At 33.0% G+C, this 25,618-nt stretch overlaps 2 protein-coding genes across 4 annotated transcripts; both read left to right on the top strand.

The window, feature by feature from the left end:
• The first annotated feature begins 4,093 nt into the window (after positions 1 to 4,093).
• Positions 4,094 to 6,889, top strand: LOC140810775 (F-box/FBD/LRR-repeat protein At3g14710-like). Its single transcript, XM_073168666.1, has 4 exons — positions 4,094 to 4,251; positions 4,681 to 5,647; positions 6,098 to 6,241; positions 6,465 to 6,889. Exons 2-4 carry the CDS (start codon positions 4,697 to 4,699, stop codon positions 6,759 to 6,761), a joined length of 1,392 nt encoding a protein of 463 aa, XP_073024767.1. The 5' UTR covers positions 4,094 to 4,251; positions 4,681 to 4,696; the 3' UTR covers positions 6,762 to 6,889.
• Positions 6,890 to 11,013: 4,124 nt separating this feature from the next.
• Positions 11,014 to 14,037, top strand: LOC140810720 (F-box/FBD/LRR-repeat protein At2g26030-like). 3 transcript variants are annotated; one of them, XM_073168603.1, is made up of 5 exons: positions 11,014 to 11,179; positions 11,468 to 11,559; positions 11,658 to 12,434; positions 12,971 to 13,114; positions 13,258 to 14,037. In XM_073168603.1, exons 2-5 carry the CDS (start codon positions 11,488 to 11,490, stop codon positions 13,558 to 13,560), a joined length of 1,296 nt encoding a protein of 431 aa, XP_073024704.1. In that variant the 5' UTR covers positions 11,014 to 11,179; positions 11,468 to 11,487; the 3' UTR covers positions 13,561 to 14,037. The 3 variants fall into 3 exon arrangements, with proteins under 3 accessions (XP_073024704.1, XP_073024705.1, XP_073024703.1); XM_073168604.1 differs by having other exon boundaries at positions 11,468 to 11,910; positions 12,094 to 12,434; XM_073168602.1 differs by having other exon boundaries at positions 11,468 to 12,434.
• Positions 14,038 to 25,618: the final 11,581 nt, after the last annotated feature.

Below are 25,618 nucleotides of genomic sequence, written 5' to 3'. Positions count from 1 at the left end.
TAGATGTACACACAGTTATCATAGCTACATCTTCTGAAGTCATTGCTCAACATGAATTCATCAAATCTTTTATACCATTGCCTTGGACTTTGCTTAAGTCCATATAGAGATTTTGAGAGTAGGCAAACCTTTCCACTGGTGTCCTGAGTGTCATAACCTTCGGGTTGGTTCATGTAGATGATTTCTTCTAGTTCACCATGCAAGAAGGCCGTCTTAACATCAAGCTGTTCTAGTTCAAGATTTAATTGTACTGTTAATGCTAGTATCAATCTGATTGATGAATATTTAACCACAGGTGAGAAGATTTCGTTGAAATCTACTCCTTGTCGCTGTGAGAAGCCTTTTGCAACTAGGCGTGCTTTGTATCTTGTTCCTTCTTGACCAGGCACACCTTGCTTGACTTTATATATCCATTTGCATCCAACCACTCGTTGATTCTTGGGTCTGTCCACTAACTTCCAGGTTTTGTTTATGTATAGAGATGTCATCCCCTCATTCATGGCCTTCTTCCACCTTTCCCTGTCTTTTCCTGAAACAGCTTCTTTATATGAACTCGGTTCATCATATTCCAGCTGTTCAGCTACAGCTAATGCATAGTGGACAATGTCGGCTTGACCAAACTTATCAGGGGGCCTGATTTCCCTTCTTTGTCTATCCCTTGCCAGCTTGTAGGATCTCAAATCATGTTCAGTCTGAGAAACTTGATCGTCTTGATCCAAGTCTTGGTCATGCTTTGTCTCATTTTCACAGGTTGTGGTGTCTTTTGGTTGCTCCACCTCAACTTGTATTCCATCTGTTCTCAGTTCATTTTGTCCCGTACTTGTAGTTGTCATCTTGTATCCCATTTTGGACTCATCAAAGGTTATGTCTCTTGTATAGAAACACTTGGTACCGGTGCTTTCTAGATTCCAGACTTTATAGCCTTTTACTCCCTCGGGATAGCCAATAAAAATGCACCTTCTAGCCCTTGGTTCCAACTTGTCTTGTTTGACATGTGCATAGGCTAAACAGCCAAAAATTCTCAGTTTTGAATAATCTGCTGGTCTTTTATTCCAGAGCTCCATTGGGGTTTTAAAATAAATGGCACTAGAAGGACATCTATTTATCAAGTAACAGGCAGTAGTAATGGCTTCTCCCCAAAAGGCCTTTGAAAGTCCAGCATTTAGCATCATGCATCTTACTCTTTCAAGAAGTGTGCGATTCATTCTTTCAGCCAAGCCATTTTGTTGAGGGGTGCCAGGTACTGTGAGGTGCCTTGTAATCCCCTTTGATTTGCACAGATCTTTGAACTGTTGAGACATAAATTCCAAACCATTGTCTGTTCTGAGATATTTCAGCTTCAGGTCAAGTTTGTTTTCAGTTAGAATGAGCCACTCTCTGAACTTGGTTAGTGCTTCGTCTTTGGTTTTGAGCACAAATACCCAAACCCTTCTTGAGAAATCATCAATAATGGACATAAAATACCTTCCTCCGGCATGTGTTGGGTTTCTAGAGGGGCCCCATAAATCTGAGTGCACATACTCGAAAATTCTGGTTGTGTTATGAGTTCCCCTTTTGAAACTTACTCTTTTAGCTTTCCCAAGGATACAAGATTCACACTGGTCTAGATTGAGAGTTTGGTCACCACAGAGTAAGTTTTGTTTGGATAGATGAGTTAGACCTTGCTCCTTGACATGTCCTAGCCTGAGATGCCACAAGCTTGTTGCATCATTTTTGGTTTGTGCCACTGCGGACTTTCCTATCACTGTGGTACCTTGCAGTATATATAGAGAGTTTCTCTTATGTCCTTTCATGACCACTAATGATCCCTTGTGGATTGTGAGCCTGCCATTACCAGATTTGAAACTATAACCATTTGAGTCAAGTGTCCCTAATGAGATTAAATTTCTTTTGAGATCAGGGACAAATCTCACTTCAGTAAGCAATCTCTGCATTCCATCATGCATCTTAAGTCTTATGGTACCAATGCCTCTCACTTTACATGATATATCATTTCCCAAAAGTACCAGGCCTTCTTCTGTTTCATTAAATGTCTCAAACCAGGATCTGGTAGGGCACATGTGGAATGAACACCCTGAATCAAGAATCCAGTCACTGCAAAGACTCTGATCTGTGACTGCTAGTACTTCGGCTGAATCATAACCATCACTAACCACTGCAGCTTCATCTGCTTGTTTTGACTTCTCTTGCCAATGCATCTTCTTTTCAGGGCAATTCCGTTTGATGTGCCCTTCTTTATGACATTGAAAACATCTATATCTAAATTTACTTTTGGATCTTGATTGTTTTCTTTGATTTCTTGGAGACCTCTTATCAGTTCTTCCACGTATTGTGAGGCTTTCACCTTGCATGTGTCCATTGGATTGGATCTTCCTTTGTAATTCCTTGGATTGCACGGCTGATTGAACTTCTTCAAGGGAGATTGTTTGTTCTCTGCCATATAACATGGCATCCCGAAGATTTTCATATGAATTGGGGAGGGAGTTTAACAATATCAGTGCTTTATCTTCATCCTCCAATTTTACATCTATATTCTCAAGATCATCCAAGATCTTGATAAATTCATCTATTTGTGTTGCAACCTTTTTATCTTCTGTGATCTTGAATGAATATAGGCGTTGCTTCATGAACAGTCTGTTGGCAAGAGATTTCGTCATGTATAAGTGTTCCAACTTGTTCCACATGGCTGCTGCAGAGGATTCTTTTGAGACTTCCCTGAGTGGTTTATCACCGAGGCATAGGATGATAGCACTTTGTGCTTTGGCAAGAATTTGTGTCTTTTCTTTTGAATCTGCTGGAGTTGTATCTTCCCCATTCAGTGCTTCTATCAGTCCTTGTTGGATTAGTATGGCTTTCATCTTGATTCTCCACAGTCCGAAGTCATTACTTCCAGAGAACTTCTCGATATCAAATCTCATCGAACTCATCTTCTTGACCTTTGTGATTATGGCTTCGATCCTTCCCGTTTTCCCACAGACGGCGCCACTTGTTATACTTCAAGATCACGAATCACGCCACAATTAACAAGATCAAAATGAACCAATGAATCTTTCATGCACGTCAAGAAATGCACACGAGGATTACGTGGTTCGGCGATGAAACGCCTACGTCCACGGGAGAACACACCAAAACACTTGTATTGATCAAATCAGCAACCAAGAGTTACAAGTTACAAGAAAAACAATAGCCAAAGAATCGAATCACAAAATGGAAAACTCTTTTCTCTCCTTTTGTTCTCAATTCTCTCTTTTGGATGCTATCTCGTTTTTTCTTCTTGTTCTCTCTCAGATACCTCTCTGCTCTATATATATATTAGCATATATCTGTCTTCGTGAATTATCTCTCAACTGATTCCTCCCAAGTCTACTTCCGTCATCCAACTGAATACCCAAGCTTCTTGCTAACTGATTTCGGTTATGGCCACTAACCACCATTAGCTTTTCCTTGTTCATGTTTCAACGTCTACTAACATTGGGAGTCACCAGTATTCCAACAGCTAGATTTGCTTAAGGCGATGCAATTTCTTGAATCCATCGTAATAAATACAACAAGGTTTTTACCACCCTAATATTATCCACCAATCGTCGAAAATTATTGCATGTGTTCATTTTTTAGGTAAGTATCTAGCACATGCAAGCATTTTTGTTTTTTACATGTATTTTTGAAGCACGAGTTATCTTGGATTAAATCGAATATGGCGGACGTTGCAAATTTTTTTTATATAAAATATAAAAATTACCTTACTGCATGGTCTGCCATTAAAATTGGATAACCCTGCATGGGGAAAGTCGACCCTAATATAAATATAGCGACCTAATGCCAGATCCGATTATCCCGATTCATACGAGACTGTGGAGTTCATATAATCAGACATGAACCCCCATAACCATAACTCCAAACCTTGATATGACATATGCTAGGTTCGAAAAAGTGCACAACCCTTTGACATTATGTTTACAATTTTATTTACTTTTCAATTGTTTTTGAAAAAAGAAACCTTCCATTTTTTAAAAAAAAGAACACCTATATATATATACCGGTAGAACGGCACACACATTGCCATTTGCTCAGCCCATTACATCAACAAAGATTCAGACAAGTTTCTTTGTTTTGTTTTGTTTTGTTTCCTTTTGCCTTTGAGCAGACACAAATTTCTCCTGATAGGGTCGGACGCATACAGCAGATTAGTAATCATCAGACTAAGAGAGCAATCAGGGCTGTAACCATCCTGAAATCACATCAGTTCACCGGGTAAAAGTTAAAACCATCACTTTTATTTGTGATTTTTGGGTTTTTTATTCTCGTAGATTTTGTTTCGATTTTTGGTTTTATCAGTGATTTTTGGTTTCAGACTGATTTGTTAAATTTTACCTTCTCTTTTCTTGCTTTCCGCATTTTCTTTGTGGAAAAATTTAGTAGATGTATGGTATACAATGATGCTCCCGAAATAGAATTTGCAGAAATGGGCGTGCGCTGCAGTATAACTCTATTTGAGAGAATATATATATATATATATATATATATATATAAATTTTATAAGCGTTTTTGCTAGAAATGAGGATTTCTCCAAGATTTTAGTGTGCTGCCATCCTCCCTTGTACCATTTTATTAGATTCCTTTGGAATTTTCCCTCTGATTTCATTGGTAACTAAAGTTCTTCAATTTTCTTTAGTATTCCAGGTGGACTTTTAAAGTTATGGGGGAAAAAATTCAGATTGACAGCAATGCTGGTAAGAAACCAAGAATAACGTATGATGACAGCGAAAACATCATCACTAATTTACCTGAATGTATTATTAGTCGGATTCTGTCCCTCCTGCCTACTAAGGACGCTGTGCGAACTTGTGTTCTGTCCAAAGACTGGGAATACAAATGGACTTTCATTTACAATATACACATAAGTGATGGAGAACGCTTTTTGCTTAAGCAAACTAGGAAGACGAGCTTTGTTAATTTTGTTGACAGGGTCTTCTTTCTTTCTCGGCATTCGACCTTAAAGAGATTTTATCTTTGTTGTCGTCATAAGTACGATTCACATCGCATAATATTATGGATATCTGCCGCACTGATGAGAAACGTGGAGGATATGCATATAGTTTATAATGACGAAGGAGTTGTTTTACCCCGTTGCCTTTTCGATTGCAAGTCATTGACTAGTTTGAAACTGCAATTGCCTTGTATTTTCAGAGTTTCAGCCCATAATCTTTTTTTCAGTCTTAAGATTTTGTATCTTACTAAAACTAAAATTCTAAATGACCATGTCCCCAGTACCGACCGATTGATATTTGATTTTCCGGTCCTGGAAACTCTTGAACTACAGAACTGTGAGTGGTTGAAAGTAAATTTTGTGGAAATCAATTCTCCAGCCTTGACTAAGCTCCGTGTGATACATTACTTGAGTCTTCCTGAAGCAGATAAATACCGGATCAAGATTTCTGGAGCCAAGATTGCGCAGTTCGAATATAATGGTTATTTTCTTGAATATTTTGATCTCGGTACATCATCAATCTTTTCTGCGGCTGTTGATTTTCACTGTTTTCCAAAAGATATCCAAGTGGTTCGAAAGAATGGATTACAAGCTCGGTCCTTATTGAAAGGATTATTCTCTGGTCTAAATCATTTGAAATTATCCGGGGAGGTTGTTGAGGTTAGTTTCCCCAGCCATTCTACTTTCATTATGTTAACATCTCTGCTCCGATACAAAAGATTAAAGGTAAAAAGGGGGAATTCATGACTTCAGAATTGTGAGATTGTAAAATATGGTAAATGTGGAGAAATTTTACAGTGAATTAATTTTCTGTCTGAAACATTGATTAACATTTTCAAAGTTGCTGAAAAATGAGTTGGCAGAGAACAAAGTTTACTTGTTATGAACAAGATTAATGTGTTTATATGATTGACCTGATGTTTTTTTACCAGCATTTTTTCAATGTATAGCGCAAACCTCATGTGGAGACTTGAATCTGACTCGTATTTCCGAAGCATTACTCTTTGATTTTTTCGGTCTCTAGCCCGCCCTGGTTTCTTGGTTTGATGAATTTAAAAATCATTGGACCCTTATTTCCATTAGTTGTAACATTTGTTATATTTGTGTTAGGCCATCGCCAAATCTAAACAAGGGCATCCGCTTCCTCAATTTAATATGCTGAAACGATTAGAAGTTTTCACAAAATGCGACAGTGGAGAACTTCTAGAGTTTCTTCACGCGACCCCATTTCTTGAATCCATCGTCTTACATATGGTAAGTTTTTCGCCACCGTCCTGATATACATCCTCTAGAGAAAATGGTCGTAGCCATTGCCTCCATAGGTAAATATCTAGCACAAGCAAACATTTTTTGTTTTTTGTTGATCCCTTGTTTAAATTTTACATGTATTTTTCAAAACTAAAATTTACTTATTGCCCGATCCCTCTAATCCTTAGATGTCAAAAATTATTGTATCCATGGTTTTGTTTTTCCATAGGACAACTGGGATGACTATGATTATGACACGGTGCAATATGTGCCATCATGTATCGTGTCCCATCTTAATGAAGTTCGATTTAGTCGGTTCAGCAAGAGACTACCAGATTATCGTATGGCAGATTTTTTGTTGTCGAATGCTACACAGCTAAAGAAAATGACGGGGCTGCGCAGGGACAGTAGGGAAGAAAGGCAAAAGAAAAAAATGTCAGGGGAGGAATCTGAAGAAAAGGAAATTGATGATTTCTGGGCAAAACTGAGAAGTATATTTAAATATAAAAAACATGGTAGATTTTGAACTTTGAGTTTGGTCGAAAACGTTATAACGGATAACTTTTGTTGGTGTTTTTGGCAATCACATTTTGGTGCGACTTTTCTTGGTTAATTGACTTGTTGGGTTTTAAATGATATTAGCAATATTGTGGATTTTTTGGACTATTTGGCTATTCATGGGATCGTCTTACCTAGTTTCTGGTGTTATAATGAGATTTTGTATTCTATGTGTCATGAGATTTTGACAAATTGGATATTGTATTGAATTTTTTTGTGGCATATAAATTTATGCACAAATATTGATGTACAGATAAGTTAACGTCCCTTTTTTCATTATTTTGAAAGAAGATATTTTTAAAAAATATATAATTTTATATTTTCAGCTTTCATATTAAAAAGTCATCATGATCGAGCAGCTGTAGGTTTATTTTGAAAAAGTTGATTTATGTTTCTCTTTTGATATATATATTATAGGGATTATTGCTGTGGTGTCAAAACCATATTTTATTTTTGATTTTAACGAAATCATCAAATTTGGTCGTACATATATGATTCATGATAGAATTTGATTGAAACATTTCAAATTTGAAAAAAAAATATCTCATTTCTAAAATTTTATTTTGATCGCATAAATATTCCATAAAACTTGTACATAAAAGTTTTTTTTAGAAAATATTCTATATTTTAATATTTAATATATCATTTCACATATTTTTAAAAGTTTACAACTTAGCTCACTCAAATAAAAATGGTAAACATGTATTTTATTAAATATAAACTCATATTACATACTTTCATAGATAGAAACGCAAAAAAAAAGTATAATTTTATGCTTCTACCATTCTACAATCACAATTAATTCTTCTATTTTTTTTTTTTGACTGGAATTAATTCTTCTAATTTTAATATTGACTCTTCGCTTCTTATTACCTTTTTTAATACCAAAACCTACTAATCTCTAGGGTAGAAAACAAATAAATAATCGACATACCTCTTATTCAATAGATCATATATTTTCACTATTCTATTTTCAAACTACAATCTTCTTTGTGATTTATATTCCTTTTAAATATTGAAATTCAATAGTTGACGCTCAGTTTTAAGTATGTTTAAAAAACATGATCTTGAAAAATAATTTTTAAGATTGAATAAAAGTTTTAAAAAAATATAACAGAAGTTGAATAGGCTGGATTGTAGACGTACTAAGACGACGAGAAAAGAAGTTGAATAGGCCGGATTGTATGTACACATATTTAAGTTTTTTTTTTTATTTTCTTGTAAATTTTTATAATGAACTAATTTTATACCTACAAATATATTATTGTTGTTGTTGTTGTTGTCGTTATTATTATTCTTGTTTCTACAATCTGATAAAAAATTTAGCAAAGTAATTTTTTATTGAATTATTATTAATTACTTGTATATTTATTATTTAATTTCCAGTTTAAATTTTGGTCTAATCTAATTCTATAACTATAGAAAATATAATTTATTCAGAAATGTTAAAATATTCTACTAAAAATAAAATTAAAATAATTTTTAGATTCATCGAATGAAACAGTTCTTATTGTCCCTATATTAGTTGTGGACAATGTCATTATAACTATCTATTTCAAAAAAAAAAAGTCAAAGAATTAATAACGTGATGATTAAGATTTCTAATTTAAAATAATAAATTGTAACCTGGAATATGTTAATAGTCACTCGTGACTAACCTACTTGTGTTGAAGAGGACAAAACCAATCACAATATTTGTCCAAAATTATCCTAGCTCAACCTATTTCGCATAATATATAAAATTCACTTAGCGTCCTCTATTTTACCTTATATATTCTTATATGATTAGTCACTTGAAGGTTAACGTACTCACGGTATAGAATTTCTCAGTATTTTTCTTTTACTAACTACAAGTTCAGTTTGTAAATCAAATCCAACGAAAAACAATCTTTCTTGTACTTGTATCGATTCCAGACAATACTAAAGCTATCTATTTCAGAAAAGAAATCGAAGAACTAATAAGAATATTTTACTTCAACCCATTATGGGCCGTCATCTTACGAACAATACTTAAGATGAAATCCAAGCTTTCTCTCCTGTTAGACTATGCAACTGGTATTAAAACAGAATTAGATATCAGTTATATCCATCAAAACCAATATGTACATTAAATGAATAATAAACTAGTTATCTTGTAGTATAGAAAATGTTTAGTTGTAAAACATATGTATAAACCTAAGAGATTTAGATTGTATTCTATCAAAACTACATAGATGAAAATTGCTTTTTACTTCTTAATTCTATGTATTTATTGTTAGCCAAGATCGAGAAGATCGGATCACAAAAATTAATTTCTTGTGATTTCAATCAACTCTTCTTCACAGGATCGATTGTTCTACGTTTTTAACACGAATTAATTAATTACAACACGCAGAGATTAAATATTACCTTTGAAGCGTGTTTACGATCTTTCTCTGCACTGGATCTACGCTCCAAACCTCCAAGCCTTCTCTGGTGTTCTCTCAAACTCTTCACGTAGGATTGTGTGTGGTCACAAGTTACAATATCACACACATATATATATATATATATATATATATATATATATATATATATATATATATAAATATTTGTGATATCTTGTAACAAAAAGATAATGACAATATCTTTTAGAATATAAATTTAAATGGACAGAATATATTATACCATATCTAGAAGATTCGATATAAACTTCCATGTAATATAATAGTCCAGATAAATTTATCCCACATGTAACATAAATTATAACTCATATAATTTATCCGAGTTTATATTAGAGCCACCAAAGGGACCTGGTCGGATTCAATTAAATTAAGCTCCAATAAATTAATTTGATCCAATCAACTCATGATTAATCAAAATAATTTATTAATCTTATTCTACTCCACTAAAAGAATAAGATTGCACTCTCAAATTAATTGATATTACTGAAGCACAAAATCAATAATTATATCCTCTGATTTATCGACCCAACATTTATTTCTTTTTCCTTATAGCATATTAACTATCTCTCTGTAAGTTTCTTCCACTTATATCATATCGAACTTTAGATTGTTCTCACAACGAGGTTCGAATAAATTATGTTCATATACTTTAATTTATTAACTAGCCCCGGACCACGTATGCACGAGGGCTTCCTCCTTCGCTTCTGCTTCACCTCATGGGTACCAGTAGAGGAACTATAAAGGACTAACCTACATGCCCCCTCATCAGTGCTTGCCTAACTAGAGGTCCCCTTCTCTATTGGGTGCCATCCCATTACTCGTTGCGCGTTAACTAGGAGGATTCCCAACATACCTAATATCCTTTTCTTTGCCCAGATAGAAATTCGTCGCGCCTCACCGCAGGCACTGAATGAATGAAATGAGTGGAGATCTTCCTTCCCCTTACTAATTACCAAGAACTTTGTTGCCACTAGTGGAGACTTATCAGTCCCTCATTGTAGTACTCTAATCGGTCGTTCTACGAATTAAATTAAAGTTCATGTTTTCTTATCTTAAAAAAATAAAGTTACCAAGTTCATAAATCTATCAACTAGATTATTAAATATAAAAACCTTATAGTCGTTACTATCCTTTTCATATTAATAGGTTTTCAAATTTATTTTATTAATCTCGAGTTTTGGTATTTTTATCGATTGTTCAATGGATCAAATTACAGTTAATATATAAACCGAAGTTACCAAGTTCACAAATCAATCAACATCAATAATGTTATTAAGTATAAAGACCTTATAGTCATTGTCATGCATTCAATTTGAATATTCTATTTTCAAATGTCTAATAACCTATTTATAGAATTGTAATCTGATTAGATTTTACGATGAGCATATGCTTCATGTCCAATTTAAGACAAGTAGTTAAACTTTTTCCACTTTAACCCATATTCGACCTTTTTCCTTGCTATTTCCACTTCAATAAGCTTCTTCCACTTTCGCAACCAAAACATAAGTATTCAGATCATTCGATTTGTTTAGCTAAATCAGTTTTTAAATTGGAACGATAAGTTTTTTGAACATTACAAACTCTAACCAGAGTTATTTCAGATTTTTCATTTCTTTAACATTTTTACTCTAACAGATTATTTTTATTAATATCTTAAAAAGTCAAAGTATTTATTGTTAACTATATCAATTAATTATGAACGAATCGATATTGTTTTATTTTAGTTTAGATTTAATTATTTGATATACATTAGCAAAATACGTTTAATTTTTTTAAAAAATAAAAATAGAAACTACAAACCTCGGTATTTTTGAGGTGACCATGCCGAGTATATAAATCACGCCAGAATTTGATTGAGCCTGGCTTACGGCAGTTACCTGGCGAGCATGGGGAAGTTTCTCGCAGCAGATCAGTTCTCGGATTCAGAGGCCAATTAGGGTTTCAATTCACATTAGTTCCTCGGGTAAAGGTTGAAACCTCTAAGGATTTTGTTATGCTTTTGGTTTTATCTCTCAATTGTTCTTGTTTTAGGACTCTGTTGCTATACTTTACCTGCTGTTTTTTCGTGCTTTCTGCATTTTCTTCCGAGAAATTTGCTTCTTGTAGCCAATATAGATATTAGTGTCCTTAAAAATGTCGATTTGTCCAAGATGCATTTGGCTGGCTGCCTCCCTTGTGCCATTTTATTGAATTCTTGGGTCGATAGGATTTGATTCAGTAGCTGAGTTCTATGGTTTCTTTAACGTTTCAGGTTGACTGTTGAAATGGTGGATGAAAGCATTCAAATTGACCGTGATGCAGGTAAGAAACCTAGACAGGCGGCTGATAAGGAGGGGAACGAAGGTGAAGACATTATTAGTAATATGCCCGAAACTATTATTTGTCAGATTCTATCCCTTTTACCCACTAAGGATGTTTTGCGAACTTGTGTTCTCTCGAAGGATTGGGAATACAAGTGGACAGGCATTTATAATATAGACATCAATGATGTTCAGCGGTTTTCACATAAGAGGACTAGGAAGACAAGTGTTGTTAACTTTGTGGACAGGATCTTCATTCTTTCTCGGAACGCGAGCTTGAAAAGATTTCGCCTTTTGTGTCAGCAGAAGTACGATGCACGTCGAATGGTGACGTGGATATCTGCTGCATTGATGAGGAACGTTGAGGATTTGGAAATAGTTTATACTTTTGAAGGTGTCGTTCTGCCTCGTTGTTTCTTTGATTGCAACTCACTGACAAACCTGAAGCTTAACTTGCCTTGCATTTTCAGGCCATCGCAAAATTTGTTTTCCAAACTTAAAAATATGTATCTTGCTAGAGTTGAAATTCTAAATGAGCATGCTTCCAGTACTAGCCAACTGATACTTGAATTTCCAGTCTTGGAAACACTTGAACTAAGAGATTGCAAATGGTTGAAAGTGGATTTTGTGGAAATCAATGCTCCGTCCTTAACTGAGTTCAATGTGTCCTCCAATGTCTCCGAAATAGAGAACTGCCAGATGAAGATATCCGCAGCCAAGCTTGTGAAGTGTGCAGTTTCTGGCCTTTCTCTAGGAATTTTTGACCTAAGTGCATCATCAGTCTCTTGTGCTTCAGTTGGTTTTATGAGTTACGCGTGTGATCTTCAAGGAATTAGAAAGAATGGGCTACACGCTCGGCTCTTATTGAAAGGATGCTCAGGTTTAAATCATTTGCAACTATTGACTGATATCATGGAGGTTAGTTCGTCTAACCATGTTGGTTTTATTATATTACATGGTGGATACATTGCTAGTAATCGCAGAATTGTCTCACCCAAGAATAAATTAAACCTAATGATTTGGTCAATACTTGTTGCATTTAAGCTCTTTGGCATCTTGATCCCCTCACAATAAATTTAAAGCAATAAAGGTGGCTTCGCTACTTGATATTTTTTATATTGTAAAATCTAGTGAATGCTGAAAAGTAGATCTTGAAATGATTTTCTGTATCTGAAATTACTGATAACTTTTTCCAAAGTTAATGAAAATAAGTTGGTATGCTATCGACAAGGCTACAACTGCGTGACATACATAGGATTGCGGCGATTGCCTGAAGATCTCGTTGTTAGTATCTTTTCAATTTTAAGAGCAACAGTCAGTTGGTCTATATTATGTCAATAACTTGAATCTGATTCACATTTATAAAGCTTTCTTTACTCATTAACTTACGGTGCAGCTAGCCTTTCTTGGTTCAGTAAAATATGAAATTTAATGACATTGGTTATCTGTGATAGGCAATTGACCAATCAAAACAAGGGCCTCCCCTTCCTAAGTTTAATATGCTAAAACGACTAGAAATTTCTACAAGATGCAAAATTGAAGCTTTTCTGGAGTTTCTTCATTCAACACCATATCTAGAACGACTCAGGTTAAATATGGTAAGTTGTCACTACCTTTATCCACAAATTACATTTGCAAGTGTGATTTTTGAATTTTACTTTCCTCCCGATTTTTATTTTCATCCTTTTTTTTGGTTTCTTGATAGAACTCTTGCCAAAGTTTATTATCTTCCTTTTTGCAGTGGGATTGTGATGATTATGATTATGATTCGTTTGAACCGATACCATCATGTATTGTGTCTCACCTTAGTGAAGTCGAGTTTAACGGGTTCAACGGGATGAAGCCACATGTTCATCTAGCAGATTTTTTCTTAAAAAACGCCTTAGAGCTGAAGAAAATGTCAGGGCTTTTCAGAAAGAAATGTGAAGAGAGACGAGGGGAAAAGAACTTCTGGGCTAGATTGAAAAAAGTATTCGGTGATGGCAATTTTGAGGTGGATTCTGAGATAAAAAATATGGCTGATTTTGAACGTTTGTTTGGATGATAAACAATCTAAATCGAATTTTTACATGGAAAAGCTTGCAGCTGATGCTAGTATGAATGCATTTAACTGAGACAATCTGGGCATCTCAGCCATGGTGCAAGAAGTCCCTTTTCATATTATTTTCACTAAATTTTTTAGGGCTTGAAAGAAAATTGATTTGATTTGATTTGGTTTTGTTTTAACAAACAAAACATCATCTTATAAATACTTCAGACCATATTTTTTGGAAAAATTTCAGATATATGCAGTTTAGTTTGGATAATTTCATTTCCAATAAAATTGGAACTAGTGGTTTTGATTTTTCAAACTTAAGCTAGACCACTGGAGAATATAGTGCATGCAACTTGAGTACATGTTTCCTATAAAATAAACAATTATATTAAATAATTATTTTTAATTTTTTTTTTTTTGATTCAATGGTTATTGCATCTTTACTTTATAAAATTATGTTTATTTTATTTTTTTCTGTATTTTTAACATTTGTTTTTGTTTTTTTGGTGTGGTTATTTTTAGAACTATGGACTTGTAAAGTGTGATGTGGATAATTTTATAAAAATTTATAGGAGAAACCTAACAAATAATAAACAGTATATATAATAATAATAATATACGAGAAAATCCTGGGGGTTTGTCAAGAAGGTTTGGAGAAAGACAAATTAAGATCTTTTGGGCAAAAGATAGCTCATTACTTATTTAAATAATGTCTAAGTTTGACACGAGATATCAAGTGTATTATTCGATTGTAACAAATTCTTTTGCCAACTAAAAAAAAAGTATTTTAAAACCTTCTCTAAAAAATAAAACAATTTACCAGTTGCCATTAGTTTATGTGATACGAAGAAAAAAAAATCTTAATTCAACTCGTATAAACAATATATGGTTTGTATATTTGATGTAGCCAGATAAAATTGTTACCCGAACCAAGCAAATTCAAAGGATGTCCGGATCTTGGTGCGTAAATATCGCTCTTATGAACCCTAAGAAAAAAAATGATGGATCCTCACCTGCATCACAAACACAAAAATTAGAGATATTTCGACACTCAAATCACCGTTATCCCAAACTAGATCAAAATAAGGAAAATTTTGGCGCAAAATTAAAACTTACTTTATAACAAGTCCATCTTAGGGTGTATTGGTTGTACACTTTTAATAACTTTTATGGAGTTTAAAAGTCTAGAGATATTCAATCTAGACTTTTATATACTCTATAAAATTTTATGGGGGTGTATTTATTCTATACTTTCAAAGACTTTTAATGACTTTTTTTAAATGATGGACTTTTGTGGAGTTGATGGATTTTTATTGACTTTTATGGAATCTCATAGAATTGTAAAACAAATTTCATTGACTCTTATAGACTTTTTTTCAAGATTTTTGTAGACTTTTGTAAACTTTTTCATAGAATTATGTGAATTTTGTAGTTAATAATTGTGATTTATTTTTTATTAATTTTTTTAAATTAATTATTGGACATAGATAACCTCTTCAATTTTAAATTATTATTTTTATTTATGAATGTAAATGAATTGTACTTACTTAAAAGTTAAATCAATTTAATTTGTGAAAAACGACAAATGAACTATCCAATTTATTAAAATCAAAATTTCAATTCTTTATGTCAATTCAACATATTAATGAATAATATTTTTATAAGTTCATAATAAAATTTTATTAAAAGAACACTCAAAACAATTGAGCTTCATTATCTAGTTCAATTTGAAATTCATCAAATTGACACTTCTTTCAAAGAAAATTGTGTAATATTGCACATGCCAATACAAGCCTTGTTAGGGGTGGGAAAAAATACCGAATTTTCGGTATACCGAGATTACCGTAACAAAAAAATTATTGAATTTACCGAATTTTAAATATACGAAGACTTCGGTAAGGTACGGTAACAATACCGAATTTTTCGGTACAAGAACGATATCCAATTTGAAAATTTTGGTATATATCGAAATACCGGAAAAATATACAAAAATTTTAAAATATATAATATTTTAAAACAATAAATTATAAATTTTTTTAAAATGTAAGGTTTTTTTGGTACGGTATACCGAAAATTTTGGTACAGTACCGGTATGAATTTGCTTATACAATAATTTAAGATATAGATTAACTAAAATTAAAGAAAATAATTAAAAATAAAATGTTATATAATTATTAATAAAAAAATTAAATTTTAATTATGTTTTTAAAAAGCACAAATAAAAGGAAAAATATAGATGAGAAAAAAATGAAAGTTTGTATTAAGAGATTTCTCAATTAAATGTACATCCAAATCTTTAGGTTGGATAAAATGTTTTGTTGACATTTTATTGTTGTACCTTAGGCTATAATTCTTGTACTTAATAGAATTCCATAGAGTCATTAAAAGTTTATTGATATTTTGAATACCTATAGACTTTTGTAGAGTTTTTAAAAGTCTAGTTTGAATATCACATGATTTTTTAAAATTCTACAAAATTTTACATTGAATACCACTAAACTTTTATGGAGTATATAAAAGTCTAGTTTGAATACCTCTACACTTTTAAACTCCATAAATGTCATTAAAAGTATATAACCAATACACCCCCCTTAGTGGTGTTCAATTTAAACTTTTGTAGAATTTAAAAAATCATGTGATATTCAAACTTGACTTTTAAAAATTTTACAAAAATTTATAGGTATTCAAAATGTCAATAGACTTTTAATGACTCAATGAAATTCTATTAAATACAAAAATTAAAGTCTAAGATAACACAACAAATGTCAAAAAATGTGTTTGATTCAACTAAAGATTTGAATGTACCTTTAATTTGAAAATCTCCCAAACTCATATACTCAATACAAATATTAATTTTTCTTTCTTTTTTTATCCATATATTTTTCTTTCTGTTTGTACTTTTTAAAAACATATTTTTTTTTATTACTAACCATAGTTTTAAATCAAATTATTAACATCGTTCATTTTATTTTTAGAATTTAATAACAAAATCTCATAAAATTTAACATTATATTTATTAAAAAATATGACACTATATAAAAAAAATTATAATATTTTAATGACCAATAAATTGAAAATAATAATTATTTTTAATTAGTAAAATTTAATTTTTTATTAATTATTATATAACATTTGATATTTAATTATTTTCTATATTTTTAATTAATATATATCTTGATTTTGATTATAACTCAAAATTCTTCCACATGATATTTTTTCATTAACTTGAATATATATATATATATATATATATATATATATATATATATATATATATATATATATATATATATACAATTTTGATATCCTGCACACCTATCGTGCATATTTTTGTGAGCACCGATAAGGTGTCACTCACCCATTGGATGCGTAATTTTTCTATATATATAAATATAAAAGAATAACTATAATAAATTAAATATTTTAAAATTTTACAATTTACATTAATTTCAAATATTTAACATACTTATTATTTATTTTCAGATACATATAATTCTCTTGTTTTATTCTTTGTTTGACATATAAAAAAATAATTGATATTTTTTTTATAGAATTTTGAATATTTATTAATATTGAAAATTATTATTATGTATTTTTTTAAAAAATATTAAATATTTAAATAAGCATATTGAATTGACTCGAATAATTGAAGTTTAATTGCAATAAATTAGTATTACTTTATTTATTATCTTTGGTAAAATCAATATGTAAAAAATATTATATTGAGAGAGACAACTATTTAAAATAAATAAAAATTATTCACGTTCAATTGTGAGTTCAAATAAATTTTTAAAAACTACAATAATAAATTACAAAAATCCATAGGATTCTATAAAAAAAGTTTACAAATATTAATAAAAGTCATGCAAAATAAATTAATAAAATGTTGTGAAAATCTTTAAAATCTATATCTATATATATATAAAAGCAGAGTTTTTGCCAAAATAGGAAAGTTCCCGCCAAAATTACTTACTAAAAAAAGAAAGATTTATCATGATTATAGATATATGTGTACTGCAATAAATGATCACTTTAATTATTGTTTGTATTGATTATATCAATTCATTTAATTTGATTTTGAATTTAATTAATTTTTATATTAATTCAAATGTAATTTATGTATTGTATGTTTTTTTATTTTTTTACTCAAATTAAAACTAAACTCTATTGAAAACATAAACTATATTAAAAATTTTGCATGAATTAAATCAATCATTTTAATTAAAAACTATATAAATACATTTAAAATACAAATTATTGCAATGTTCAGTATCCTTATGAGGTAAATGATTCAAAAATAAATTTTTCTATTTTAAGTAATTTCATGCCCAAATTACTTACTAAAAAGGAAATACAATATTTAGTTAGTTTATTTAATTTTTCTAAAAATAAAATTGATTGAGTGTTAAAAGTTATCACTACAACAAGGTTTTCCAATGAACATTAATTTACCATTTAATAATCATAATTTTTTTTTTATCTCAAATACATATTATTTCGAAATTACCTTTATTTAAAAGAATTAATGCGTTGTAGTTTTCTTCCAAAACCATATGTATATTGTATATCTTGAATTGTCTTATTAAAACTTCAAATAAGAAAGCACAAAAAAATTAAAAGAGATAGATTAACAAGAGTTTCAAATGGACATTAAATTAATCTCAATAAACATGTATATTATCATCAATAATCAGAAATGTTTGACACCCAATGGATGCAATTCGAGATTTCTATAATTTGGAAGAGTTAATGTATGATATAATTATGTCAAAAGCATCTCATGTATAATTTTTGTCTCTTGGGATGTCTTATTTGAATTTAAAATTATAAATAATGCAATATATTAGAAACCAATTTTATTCTATTTATCTTACTAAATTTATCTACTCCAAAATTGAATTTTGAAATGACTCATCTTTTCAGCACCATATATGAGTTGAATCTTTTCAAGATGTAATGTTCGTTTAAATTTAAATTTGTTCGTTGTTATGAACTACCTACATATGGAAACAACGAGAACAACAAGACACTTTGAAATATATCTTTCATGATCAAGAAGTAAAAAAATATTATTCATCTATTTGTACAAAATTTTAATTATTATGTATTACTAATGTGATGATTTTATTCTATATTACAAATTTCACGGATACATGATAGTATAAAATTTCCTGTAATAGAAATGATTAAACCAATTCTAAAGAATGTAAGTATCTTATTAGAATACACCTTATAAAATTTATTGACATTGTTTTGGAATAACATAATAAATGATAATTAAATAATTTTTCTGATTTATACATAATTTACTTATGATCACATGTTTTATTTTTCTTTCGGAATAATAGGCTGTTGTGTATATTATGAAGAAATTTTGTAAATAAAATCACAACTCATTTGGATAAAGATATTGATGAAACAATTATGGTTATCATTCAAATATGTCAAACACGTGTCATGTCACAAAATTGTTTATGAATGTGGATTTAGAAGAAATTACTGAATTTTAAAAAAGTATTTCTCATTAATTTTATTGAATGTGATTTTAAAATATTTTTTTTTATCACATGTTAACTAATAATATATAACTTCTCGAAAATTAAAGAATTAAATATGTATTAAGGTTGGTGGTCGACATCAATACACTAAACACGATAAGCATCATGTTATTGCCTTATGCTAACATAATATAAAATTTTGAGAATCAATAAATCTCAAGATCAAGTGAATCATCTGGTCATAGGGTACCCAAGGGAAGAGAATCCCCCAGCAACATCCACCGACTCAACCGCTCGGGGTGGAGTGCTGTGTTCTACAATCCCAGGACTATGGTTCGTTTATAGAGAGTGTTCAGGCCATAACAGTGACCTCCGCATACACTATGCCAACTCAACTATAGCCACATACGTCCAACAAATCAATATATCAAGGCGACCTCCGCCATATCAAATCTGAATCGATAAGTGGCTCAATATGCAATGTAATGATGCAAATCAACATCATCATTTCGATATCATAATAAACTCATCTCAATACAACAATCATAATCAAATCACAAATAATTCATCGAGCCATATAATTTTCAAATTAAAATAAAAATGATAATTTTACCTCGTATGTTACCGACCGTAACATACCTTTCGAATATTACCAACAAAAGATCAAAATATATGGTTGAGAAGTCTTGAACCCTCGCAGTTTACTCGATTCGCTATCAACCAACTTAAAGTTAATAATCTTGAGCCAACCCAAGTCAATACTTCGACCGAAACTTCAATATATAAATCAAGAACTCGGATTACTTATCAACACAGCAATTTTCGTACAAAATTCATAATTAATTCGGCACAGTTTCAAATCAAGATCTGTAAATTGGATATGCAATAAAAATCAATGCCCAACAATTCTTCTTCACAAACTTTTGTCAAATAAAGTCATTTACTCAATCGTTCATAATTTGAAACATACAACATAATTTTCGAAATTTTGCATCAGTACAAATCTGGCACTGTTTAGTATTTGGAGCATAACTACCTCAATACTCAATGGAAGCAAGCCCATTTTATATCATTTCGAAGACAAGACAACGTTCTATGGAATTGAGTGATTCTTGAACATTTTTAGTAAACAGAAGACATGTTATGTACACAAATCTGCACTAACTCGGATTTCCAGACCATTTTTAGTAAAAATCACATATCTCTCTCAATTCTTCATGGAATTGAGTGATTCTTGAACCAAATCGAATCTACCTCAATGCTCTACAAGTTTGATGAAGACCATAACATCAAAATCCAAATATAACCGTCCCATATACCCAAAATACAATAGGCATAAAAACTGATCTTGCATAGAAACAAGAAATCATGCTCATATCCATTTTAAATTCAAACCAACACAAATACAACATCTCCAACATCTCAATATCTCAAATATCAACTCAAATATCAATTCTAAACTTCAACCCATTTCCAAACTTGAATAAAAATGGGAAATACTTACATCCTCGTGAAGCCCGTGATGAGAGGATCACAAATCTAACTTCATTTCATAATTTTCTTGAACAAATCTCCCATAGATGGAAGAATAAATTTAGAAAATGGAAGGAAAGAGGCTTTCGGTGGAGGAGAAGGAGGAGAAATGATTGGAGGAGGTGAAAGTTGAATTAAATATTGATTTTTCGCGTCTGTAGCGCCGCAACGCTACTTTTTAGCGCCTCAACGCCAAATTTGCGCAAAACTAGCGCCTAGGCGCTACTATTCTAGCACCGCAGCGCCTGATGAACAGTAACTTTTTTTTTAAAATTAGGGCATTACACCCTCTCCTCAGCAGCATCAGCATTTTTTGAAGGTTTCTTCAGCAGCCACTCGAAAATTCTTCAAAGCTTTCAAGAAAGTTCCTTCCCCGTTCCTACGATGCTCGTCGTAATATCCAAGTTTTCAAGAATTTTAATGCAAAGGCACGCCATAAATCTTGTTTTGCTCATCATTCACGCTACTTATTGCTGATATGTGTGTGTTTGCTTGAGAAATTATTTATTCAAGCATGTGGTTTCATTTTTCATAAGGTTTGGCATGAATATGCATACATGTTTTCTCGTAACTCACGATTTTTGCTTTTGTTGGGTAAGGGGCTGCCATGGCTGTGTGTTTTACGGATTTTAACGATGGGAGTCATGGTTTCAAGGGGTTGGAGTCGCTAGGTAGTCGAGGTTTGGTTAAGGCCGAGCGCTAATTACCTTGGTGGTTAGTTCGGGTGTGGCTAGATCGAAAGATTTGAGCGAGCCGGAGGTGAAAGGGCTGTTCCAAGCCTTGGACCAGACCCTGGTGGGTCTGAGCCGTGGCCTAGGATGGCTCGAACCCTGCTGGTATTGGTCTCGGGGCCGGTCGTGAGAGTTGTGTGGAAGGGAGTCTCGGTTAGGGCTTGTTCGGTTGGCCCATGGGAGGTTGCGCTTAACAACGTGCATGGGGCTGAGGGCTAGGGTTATGTCGGTCCAGGAGGGTCCAGAGGTGGGCTAGGAATGGTTGACTAGGGTCTGGTCCTTGTTGGTTTGGGCTAGAGTCGAGAAATCGAGGCTAGGGTAAAACTAGGGTTTCGTGGTAGGTGCGCAGAAAAATTCTAGCAAATTTCAGTCGTTGTTCGTATGTCCAAAGGGGTCTAGAACATGTGGTTTAAGGGCTGGTCATATAGGTTTGAGTCATGGTTTAAGTTGGGAGAAGTTTGGTTAAGTTTCGGGTTGAGTCGGGTTAAAATCGGGACCTCGGTCTAAGTTTAAAACGAATCGTATAAGTTATGAAATGAGCTCGAGTTTACGTCTAAGAAATGATTATGAACCTAGGAGCTCTCTCTTTTTAAGCTGCCCCTAAAAGGTAATTGATTATTCAGTTTAGTGGCTTCCAATCTCAGCAAACAAAATAAAGTCCACAAAAGCTACCAATTCTAGTCCGATCTGGGAAGGAGCAAAGAGCCAAGAGAAAGATCCGCGTCGACTACCGAGACCTCAACACTGGTGGTACTTCTTGTTGAATTAAAACCCGCGGGTCGTAATGTAGGGGAGGCAATAGAACGATACCACTCCGAGAACAAGACATCCTGGACAGAAGGCTGAGAATGCTGTCACTAGAACGGACCAAACAAAGCAAGGGGAATTCTTCGTGGGTGATAAATCCCGGTTGGGTGGGGGTGTAGTTAGGCATGCGTACATGAATATAACTATTGGGAGTACTGTAAAGGGCTATTTGTGCTTATTTGACCAATGACTAGCTTTGAGCTCCCTGGGAATGGAAATGCAGATGCAGAGGCCCATTTACCGGCCAAGGCCATAAAGGCCTTGAAATTTTTTTGAGGTGTTTTTAGGAGCTTGGTTGGCTTCGGGTTGAAATTCTGAGGTCTAGGGGTAAAATGGTCAATTAGGGTTTTCAGGAGCAAAATGGTCATTTTGCACCCGGATCGAGTTAGCAGTCCTGGCAGCGCCCCGATCTCGAAATTACACGTTTTTAATGTATATGTTATCACGAACACGATTATCACGAACACGACTCTTTATCTAAATATGATAAATACGTTGCATGCTTGATTTTAAGGAAATTTACCTATATGCATGATTTTTATAAGCAATGAATATGTTGACATGTTTTGAAGGATGTGAGTTGGTTGTGACTAATACGAATATGAATACGATGACATGTAAGGCCAATGCTCAGTGGATGGGTAATACTGAAACGGCCTTGATTTTTTTTTTTTCTAATCTTAAATCATAAATTCTAAAACACTAAATAAAAACTTTACATATCATAAATCATAATAATTTTAACATATGAAATCTCAAATGCATAATATAAATCCTTTATCATCGGCTAACCAAAATTCCTAAATCAACCTTTGAAAGGATCACTAACAATAAAAATAAAGCATAAAATATCTCTAAATAAACCATTTAGCATAAATCTATAAATCATAAATCTATCAAGCTAGTGCGGAAACATAAAGGCTCTCGGGTGTGTACTGCTGCATTCGATCCACTTAAGCGTCAGCACCTCCCATAAATCATCAAATCCTGTATCATACAAACATAGTGAGTCTAAAGACTCAACACGTTCTAAACATGGATAACAAATAATACATATACATCCACGTGCATTTAAAATCATATTTTTATTTAAAATAATCTTTTGAACATAAATAAACCATTAAAAATCATTTAAGCATAATTAATCATAAATAGTAAATCATTTTAAAATAACTTTAAGCATAAATAAATCCTTAAAAAATCATTTAAAAATAGCTTTAATCACCATTATGAATCATATATCATAAAATCATTAAGATCGTAAAGCTTTCAATCATGTATCGTTTTGGGTGAAGTTTGATCCTTGAAAGTGACTAGCTTTTATACTTTGGTCGACTGCAGTCTTAGCTCCACATGGTCCATGGGGTGTGCATTAGGCTCCATCATGGAAATCTGATCATTGGGGTCCTCTGGGGCCTTTTCCCATACATAGGATCCCTCTGGGGCCTTGGCCCGTATATGGGCTCCCTCTGGGGCCTTGGCCCTCACGCCATCTCCACAAAATCATATATCATATATCTTTTCTTTTGTCACAGTCAATTCACATCCCTCAAAATAATTTTCCTTTTTCTTTTAAAACATAAAATAAGACAGCTTTCCAAAAATAACATTTTAGACAGTATAAATTGTATAGCTTTACCATAAATCATAAAAATAAATATTATCATAAAAATCATCATTTTAAATCATATAATATCATTTTGCATGCGTTATGATCCTTCGGGACATTGCTAATCGTTTTCGTATTTTACTAAGTGTAAAAAGACTATTTTGCCCTTGGACGTAAAAATTCTCGAATTATATTATTCTCACTTTTAATGACATGGGATAATTTTAAATAATTATTTAAGCTAACATGAATTTTTTCATATTTTTATTTGGCTTAAATCGATATCTTTTAAATAAATCTTTAAATAAGACATATTAACGCATTTTAATCCGAATTAAATCAAACATTAATATAAACCAAATTTAAAACTTAGACTTTTAATAATTATTTAAGCTTAAAAATAATTTTCCGTAATTTTATTCTGCATAAAACTAGGCTGTTCAATTAATTCTTTAATTAGTGTTTCGTGCGGCAATAAAATCTCGGAAAAATCCAAAACTCATTATTTTGACCCCAAATTTTAAACATAACATTTTTAGTATTTATTCTACCCTTCCAAGTCATGAACCACACCCGTGGACCCATGGATTCAATTTTTGTCATTAAGTTCGAAATATGGACCCATTATCGAACCACCCGAGCCATCTCCCAATTTAATCGAGCCACGCCCAAGCCACCTCGAGCCAAAACCTAGCCAACACACCTAGGAACCCTACTGACCAAGCCCAGCCCATAGAACCTAGCCCTAGATTACTCAAACTCACCTGAAACTTGGCCAAAAAATCTGCATGTGTTGTGCATGAGTCTCCTAGAATATGTAGGACTCCTAACTAGTCTAGGACTCTCCCAACCGAGCCACCACCAAGCCCACCTGACCCTAACCATTCCTGGACCACGTCCAGACCCAGCCCAGCCCCTGGAACCCACGCACGAAGCACTGAACCCAGATGACAGCAGCCTGCGCGCGATTGGTGATCCCTTGCTTCTCACGATTTTGTTTGCTCGGCCCTCACTGAACAAAGCCACACCCCTGAACCCAGACCTTCCTAACCCTCACTGGACCATCCCAAGCCATCACCCAGACCACCTATCCCAGCCCCTACCCAGCCGCAGCCACCTGCACAAGAAGGCAGCAGCAGCGCACCTTCATGGTGCTTCTCACGATTTTCATGTTTTTGCTCGAGCCACAGCGCGTCCAGCTACTCCAGCCCCTGGCCCGACCCCTGCCCATGACCCTTAAACCCTGATGGACCTACCCTAAGCCACCCAGCCCCTGCAGCAAGCCCCCTTGGCTGCTGTCCTTTCCAACAGCTCGCGCGAGGAGTCCCTACTGCATGGGACTCCTCCAAAGCTGCGCACCATGGCTAGAACGCTTCCTGACCCTGAACCACGTCCCGCACGAGCCCTCCTAGAGACCTGGTCGAACACCAAGCCCCCATGCATAGTGATCGAAGCACCTGAAGATTGCACAACCATGAACCTATGTTTCTAAAGTCTGAATTTTTACCCTTCGGTTCCAGCCTTGTTAACTCAATTATTTTGTCATCTTTTGGCTATAAATCATAATTTATCATGTATTGGCAGCGTGTCCGTTGGATTCAAAACTTTTTTCAAATAAACGTAAAATCGTCGCGTTTTTGAAAATATACGATCTACCGCGTAAAAATAATAGAATACCTATTTTATTCAAGCATAAATAATTAAAACACATATTATGATTTGTATGATGTTTGAAAGGGTTTAGAAAACGTGCATTTACGTTTATAACGCTCGAATATACGATCTTCGGTGAGGGTGCGATGTTGGACGACCGGACGACGAAGAACGCAAGCTTTTCTTCCCCAACCTTATTTTCGAATTTTTGTAGGTGTGTGCTGTGTGTGTTTTGG

Source organism: Primulina eburnea, chromosome 13 (assembly GCF_022965805.1).
Source record: "Primulina eburnea isolate SZY01 chromosome 13, ASM2296580v1, whole genome shotgun sequence".
NCBI classification, from domain to species: Eukaryota; Viridiplantae; Streptophyta; class Magnoliopsida; order Lamiales; family Gesneriaceae; genus Primulina; species Primulina eburnea.
The sequence above is the reverse complement of the archived record's forward strand: the minus strand, read 5'-3'. Positions and strand labels throughout refer to the sequence as shown.